The 7708-nt window shown below is 52.1% G+C and overlaps 1 protein-coding gene across 5 annotated transcripts; it reads right to left on the bottom strand.

Annotated features, from left to right (window-relative positions):
* Window positions 1–137: 137 nt before the first annotated feature.
* On the bottom strand, window positions 138–3848 carry LOC125544751 (UDP-glycosyltransferase 87A1-like). 5 transcript variants are annotated; one of them, XR_007299657.1, is made up of 5 exons: window positions 3271–3847; window positions 2192–3107; window positions 1923–2071; window positions 1726–1823; window positions 138–539 (listed from the first exon to the last, which is right to left on the bottom strand). XR_007299657.1 is itself a non-coding variant. In XM_048708498.1 (3 exons), the coding sequence occupies exons 1-2, from the start codon at window positions 3767–3769 to the stop codon at window positions 2215–2217; spliced, it is 1392 nt and encodes a 463-aa protein (XP_048564455.1). In that variant the 5' UTR covers window positions 3770–3848; the 3' UTR covers window positions 138–539; window positions 2192–2214. The 5 variants fall into 5 exon arrangements, 2 of the variants coding, with proteins under 2 accessions (XP_048564455.1, XP_048564454.1); XR_007299658.1 differs by lacking the exon at window positions 1726–1823; XR_007299656.1 differs by having other exon boundaries at window positions 1726–2071.
* Between the last annotated feature and the right edge of the window lie 3860 nt (window positions 3849–7708).

Consider the following 7708-nt stretch of genomic DNA (forward strand, 5'->3'; position numbering starts at 1 on the left):
GAATTCATATTAAAAAAAGGGCAGAGGCTACAATTATATTAAACTGAGGAACCAACTATACTAAATTGAGAAACCCACTATACTAAACTAAGCAAAGCACACCATAATTAAAAAAGCGAGCTGTGTTTGCTAAAAACTGAGCAACTAGAACTATATCGAACTGCAACTGCTAGTACAAAACTAGGCAACTGCTATACTGCTATTCTGCTGCTTATCAAAGATAGGAGTGCATACAAATGATATGCTGATTGAGCATTACATATTTCAAAAAGAAAGAATCAGATGCCACCCTTCTTTCAAGTTTTTCATAAAAAAATACCATGTGCTTGACTTTCTTCGCACGTTTCGGATGCCTCCCTCCTTCATCACGAGGGGCGGAATTGGTGGCCCGTTTCCCTGCCCGACCACCCCAGACAGGACCCTCATCTGTCTGCCCATGCTTGCGTCCAACATTGCTCCTTGTTGTTTGAGCCACCACCTCTTCTCCCTCATTTTCACCAACAGTTCTTCCCGCGGCCCTTTTGCTTTTCAGAGCCATTCTGTAGAAGAAACACACCAAAAAAATGTCATGTTGATGAAAAAAAGACAAGCCCTATAAACACAAGTTCTGCCTGTAGACAAAAAGAAAATGTGTGACTTCACTGTCATCGGGAGGTGAAATGATCTCAATTTACTCCTACCCAGAGATAACTCAACTGCTAAATGCTAGTACTTGCAGAAGCAACTTGGTGCTGAAAACTAGGCAACTACTCACTATTCGTAGCAACTAAAAATGACAAAAAACAAGCACATATTACTCCTCATCACAAAACAAGCACATGTTCATCTTCATCACATAGCTAGCCATCAAAAAACTCCTAAAGTTGTTAGTTACGATAAAAATAGTGTGGTTGGATTCAACCAACCAAAAAAAATACTTCATAACCAAAAAAACTTCGAAAGCTGCCAGTTATTCACGATGATATCTCATCTTCTATTCATAGTTATGATAAACAACAACTCGATGGTGAATCTGGCAACGTCATGTTTGGTACACTAATTTAAAGAACACTACAAAATGATAACAACTTGGTGGTGGAATCTAGGCACTTGGACAATAATGAGATGGCAATGGCAAAAAATCGACCAACCACAAAAACCATCTTCCCCAATAAAACAGTGTTGCTCGATGTTGAACAAAAGGCAACTACTGCCCTATTTCGTGCAACTCTGAATACTATGAAGTTCGATTGCCTCTCCATCACACAAATTGCAGGGATAACTAAGCAACTACCATCATATTTCTATACAACTGCATTTGGGGATTCAATTAACATCAAAAATAAAACGAATCCTATGGCCCAGTCAGATGCATCCCCTTACCCTGCCCCTCCATCTCGCAAATTGCAAGAAAAACTAAGCAACTACCATGATATTTCTATACAACTGCATTCGGGGATTCAAGCAACATCAAATAAAACGAATCCTATGCCCCCGTCGCTAGGATTCGGTCAGATGCATCCCTTACCCTACGCCTCCACCCTTTCAAGGACTCAATTCCCCCCCCCTCCCCTCGCCATAGCAACGCGGAGCCCTTTCCCCACCATAGCAACGCCGAGCCCGCAGACGCCATGGACAACCTCCATGCCCGCCTAGTCACCCAAACTCTAACGCTACAAACACGAACTCCCAACCAAATCTGGAGCGCAACCGAGGAGGAGAGGGAGAAGAGGTGCCGGGTTTTACCTCCGCCTGTAGCCGGCGACTCGCCGTGCTCACGGCCTCCCACACCGGCGACTCCGTGCGGGATCCACAACCGCAGAACCTCGCGCCGTGCGTCGTTGCTAGATGAGAGGGAGGAGAGGGAGAAGTTCGAATGAAAAGGGGACGAGGGCGATGGGGCAGTTTCGAACAAGAGGAGCGGTCGGTGTGGGCGGTTTCACCTGAATTAATGCAGCCCGGGCCCACCACACACCACACGTCACGCCTATTCTCATAATGGCACCTGGTCGGGCTGGATCCCGCGCAGTCGGAGCTATCGGGCGCATCGGACGGCTCTCCCACGTGCGCTCGCGACACCCATCCAGCGCAGCTGCACGTTTAAGAATTCAGGTTTAAATATACGGATTTTTCACTGTTTTTGACACGTGCCCCTGGCCACATTGCAGTGCATCATTTTGAGCTGTAAACATTTAATTTTTCTGCCACTCACTGGACTAAATGAAGTGCCATCAGTCAATGAGAACTTTCAGCCACCTCCAACCTTCCCTCGGCGAGATCCTCGAGGAAACCGCTGAACGAACGATGCGACGAGCCGCCTTCCCGGACCGCGCTACGGGAAACCTCGCGCAGCTGTGCGGCTCTTTTCCTCATCTCTTGGCCAACAGCAGAATCCGAATCCATCAGCTTCCTCGCGGCATCCGAGATGGCGGCCCTGCTCACAGACCCATCCTCCCCCCTCTGCTCCCTCAGGTCGATGCCGACCTTCCATTCGTCGGCGACCATCCGGGCGTTCACCAGCTGATCCCACGCGACGGGGAAGCCAATCACCGGCACTCCGGCGCACACGGCCTCGAGCACCGAGTTCCACCCGCAGTGGCTGAGGAAGCCGCCGACGGAGGGGTGGCGCAGCACCTCCTGCTGGTCACACCACGGCACCGCCAGCCCCTTGTCGCCACACTTCTCCCGCAGCTCAGGGGCCTTGTCCCGTGCCATCCAGAAGAACTTGACTCCAGCGTCAAGCAGCCCCATGGCGATCTCTTGGAACTGCGAGTGCGGCATGGAAGCGTAGCTGCCGAACGAGACGTACATCACCGACTTCTCTGGCTGCGCGTCGAGCCAGTCACGGTGCTCCTCGTCCTGGATCCTGCCCGTGTTCCCGTCCGGCTGCATGTGTACAGGGCCGATTGGATATACGGGGAACGGAAGTAGCTCTGCTGTTGTGTTGATGGCACGGGGTTCAAGCTCGTGGAAGGAGGTGAGGAGGAGACACTGCGCTTTACGTACTTTCACGAACGCCTCCGCTGTTATCTTCATGTGCCGCTTCCATCGGCTGAAGACCATGAGATCAGACATTCTTACTGATGAGAGGCACGACACATACTGATCCATGGACTTGGTGCTTAATTCTGCAGAGCACACAAGTAGAACACATCACTTGTCAAGAGTTGTTTAGTAAGAAAAATCCACGACTCACACAAAGGAACAACTGGAGATGCATCGTGCAAACACAATCGCATGGTTCGCATTAACATGTAATCACTCTTGGTGCATGGTCAGTTAGCTAGTTACCTTCATCGCGCTCATGTTCATCACCCGACGACCACAGGTCTAGGTGGTAGAGCGCCAAGAAGAAGGTGGCCGGCTGGGTCCACAGCGAGCACACCGGTATCCGGCACCGCGTGCCCACCGCAACCCCCCATGTCAGGTAGGTGTCGACCACGATGCCCTCCGGCCTCGGCTGTAGCTCCAGCACTAGCCGGCCGAGCAGCTGCCCGACGGCCTCCGCCATCTTGACGCTGACTGCCTCGAAGAAGGCGGCGTGGTCGACCCCACGGCTGCGCTCGGGGGGGATGACGTCGTTGGGGATGGTGGCGAAGCGCAGGCGGTCCGGCAGCGTGGGCGCGGAGGCCAGCAGCGCGTGCCACTCCTCGGTGACGACGACGGTGACGGTGAGGGCGCCGTCCGCGGCGACGAGCAGGCGGCACACGGCGAGCATGGGGTTGATGTGGCCGCGGCCCGGGTACGGCACCGCGACGACGTTCCGAGTCCCAGTCGCTGAGGAGGCCATTATTCGAGACTCTGCAGACCGGGGAGAGAGATGGGTACTGCTACAACAGATGTCAAAACTCGCTTCCCACTGATTGATATTTTGGTCTGCGTGGCTTTTTCCTAGCCACTCACCGACTCACGTGTCCCGCCTCAGATGATGAGAAGTGGGGCAGACAGGTTACTACCATTTTTAGCAATTTTTGGACATGCGACACCTGTCTCACGACAGGTCACCCACCGCTTCAACAGCCTTATCTCCTCGCGATCCCTCTTCTCCACTCGTTTTCTCTCTTTACCCTTTTCTTCCTTGTTCTTAACTGCCATAGGAGAGGCCGTCAATCCTATGGCGAGCACCACCAACCACCACAAATGGGAACCGGGAGGCACCGCCAGCGACGCCGCATGGATGCTACCCTGTCCCATTAGCCACCCTGCTGCTGCAATCCAGCCATGGCCGTAGCTGCCATTGATGCAAGCTCGAGAGGATGACACCATTGAGAACCACAACAGGACCGCGTCGTGGCATCCACCGGAGCCGCCGCATGCTGTCGATAATGGGTGGCTGCATCGAAGCATCCATCGGTGCCGCCTTGTGTTGTCGTTGTCGCGTCGGTGCATCCATCATTGCCGTCGCACGCGGCGTCCCAGCATCCGCTGACATCGGCGCTGCCACAGAGCTCGCCATGCACGTTGCTGCAGTGGAGCATCGATGGGGCCGCCGGAGCTACAATGAAGCGCCGCGGCGTCGTTGAACGCTTCGTCTGGTTCCAATGAAGCGTAGCCGGAGTTGCATTGAATCGTCGCCGGAGCTGCATTGAAGCGCCGCCGGGGTTGCATTGAAGCGCCGCCAGGCACCGTCAATGCTGCACGGTGCTTCCATGGGAGCTGGTGCGTGCTGCAAAGTCAGGCACCAGTAGCGAGGACATGGCCGGGGTCGCTCAGACTTTTTGTAGCATGAGTCCTGCTGCATGGTGAAAGATGCAACAGATAGTGTCCAGGGTCGTGTCTCGTCGGAGCTGCGCTTGTCAGGGTCGCAGCATCCGCGGCTGTGTGGTCGCCGGCGACGGTGCCACGGAGGAGGCGTTGGTGTTGCAACCTTATTTTCTGTAGAAGGTCGTGTGAGCTGCAGAAGGTCATGTGCGGTCATCAAGGGGCACGTTGTGTGAGGGAAAGGGAAGGGAGACTGGCTGCATCGCATGAATTAGACGGCCACACGCGCTTGAATCGTACAGCTGGGCAGCCGGCTGATCCGTAGCAGCCGCCGTTATCATGCCGTTGGCATGCATGGCATGCATGGCCCCAGCCGGGAAACAGCATGGCCCGTCCGTGGCGGCGACCTCGTTTTGCGCGTGCTCGTGCGGGCGGCTCGTCCCTTGGGCGCACGATGCTGGTTTGGAAGCGCGCGGTGCCGCGGCTGTGTGTTCGCGACCGCTGTGTTGTTCATTGAACGAGCTGGACGTGTAAAACCAAGAGTGTGCAGCACTAATGAAGTCCATGAAGCCCCTCAACCGTGAACCCACAGCTAAGAGGTGAAGCTGAATGTCCACGATCCGTAAGTTACAAGACAGTGTCTTTAGGAAGATTAGAAGAACATCTGTGTGTTACAATGGAGCCATATTAAGTTTAAAAATTTAATATCAGTTATGTTAATATTACATTTAATATTCTCATACATATCAAGTGACATTGACGATATTTTTTACCATCAAATTCTCACACACACTCCCTCTCCCTCCCTCTTCCTCCCTCTCTCTCCCCCTCTCCCTCTCTCTCTCTCTCTATAACACACACATATCCATCTTATTGGGTACGGGATCATAATCCATCTATTTCACACGCTGTGACGCCCCCGATTCAATCGTACACTAATCATACACGCAAACGTGTACGATCAAGATCCGGGACTCACGGGAAGATATCACAACACAACTCTACAAATAAAATAAGTCATACAAGCATCATATTACAAGCCAGGGGCCTCAAGGGCTCGAATACAAGAGCTCGATCATAGACGAGTCAGCGGAAGCAACAATATCTGAGTACAGACATAAGTTAAACAAGTTGCCATAAGATGGCTAGCACAAACTGGGATACAGATCGAAAGAGGCGCAGGCCTCCTGCCTAGGATCCTCCTAAACTACTCCTGGTCATCGTCAGCGGGCATCACGTAGTAGTAGGCACCTCCGGTGTAGTAGGAGTCGTCGTCGACGGTGGCGTCTGGATCCTGGGCTCCAACATCTGGTTGCGACAAATAGGTAGAAGGGATAGAGGGAAAGAAAGAGAAAGCAACCGTGAGTACTCATCCAAAGTACTCGCAAGCAAGAAGCTACACTACATATGCATGGGTAAATGTGTAAAGGGCCATATCGGTGGACTGAACTGCAGAAAGCCAGAATAAGAGGGGGATAGCTAATCCTTTCGAAGACTACGCTTCTGGCAGCCTTCGTCTTACAACAGGTAGAAGAGGGTAGGTTGAAGTCCTCCAAGTAACATCACATAGCAATAATCCTACCCGGCGATCCCCTCCTCGTATCCCTGAGAGAGAGCGACCACCGGTTGTATCTGGCACTTGGAAGGGTGTGTTTTATTAAGTATCCGGTTCTAGTTGTCATAAGGTCAAGGTACAACTCCAAGTCGTCCTATTACCGAAGATCACGGCTATTCGAATAGATTAACTTCCCTGCAGGGGTGCACCACATACCCCAACACGCTCGATCCCATTTGGCCGGACACACTTTCCTGGGTCATGCCCGGCCTCGGAAGATCAACACGTTGCAGCCCCACCTAGGCACAACAGAAAGGTCAGCACGCCGGTCTAAACCTAAGCGCACAGGGGTCTGGGCCCATCGCCCTTAGCACACCTGCACGTTGCGTACGCGGCCGGAAGCAGAACTAGCCCCCTTAATACAAGAGCAGGCTTACGTTCCAATCCGGCGCGCGCCACTCAGTCGCTGACGTCACGAAGGCTTCGGCTGATGCCACGACGCCGGGATACCCATAACTACTCCCGCGTAGATGGTTAGTGCGTATAGACCAAATGGCCAAACTCAGATCAAATACCCAGATCTCGTTAAGCGTGTTAAGTATCCGCAAACGTCGACCAGGGCCAGGCCCACCTCTCTCCTAGGTGGTCGGAACCTGCTCTGCCGCTCCGCCTCAAAACTCCACTCGCGGGTGCTCCTCAAGCCGACCCGTCTTTAGTCACCACATGTATCATGTATATAGTATATAGTATATACCCGTGATCAACTCCCGAGTGATCACGGCCCGATAGTATAGCATGGCAGACGGACAAGGATGTAGGGCCACTGATGATAAACTAGCATCCTATACTAAGCATTAGGATTGCAGGTAAAGGTAACAACAGCAGTAGCAAGGACAAGCTATGCATCAGTATAGGATTAACGGGAAGCAGTAACATGCTACGCTACTCTAATGCAAGCAGTATAGAGAAGAGTAGGCGGTATCTGGTGATCAAAGGGGGGGCTTGCCTGGTTGCTCTGGCAAGAGAGAGGGATCGTCAACACCGTAGTCGTACTGGGTAGCAGCGGCGTCGGTCTCGGTGTCTAGCGAGAGAAGAGGGGGAAGAAACAATAAATATAATGCAAGCATATGCATAGCGATGCATGATATGACAAGTAACGGCGTTAGAGGTGCCCTATCGCGGTATGAGGTGATACCGGTGAAGGGGGAAAACATCCGGGAAAGTATCCCCGGTGTTTCGCGTTTTCGCACAGATGAAACAGAGGGGGAAAGTTGCGTGTTCGCTATGCTAGGGATGCGTGGCGGATAAACGGGCTGCGTATTCAAATTCGTCTCGTCGTTCTGAGCAACTTTCATGTACAAAGTTTTTCCATCCGAGCTACGGTTTATTTTATATTAATTTTAAAAGATTTAAATCATTTTTAGGATTTATTTATTTAATTTAATCAACATTATCCAGAATAGTGTCTGCTGA

Source organism: Triticum urartu, chromosome 3 (assembly GCF_003073215.2).
Source record: "Triticum urartu cultivar G1812 chromosome 3, Tu2.1, whole genome shotgun sequence".
Classification (NCBI taxonomy): Eukaryota; Viridiplantae; Streptophyta; class Magnoliopsida; order Poales; family Poaceae; genus Triticum; species Triticum urartu.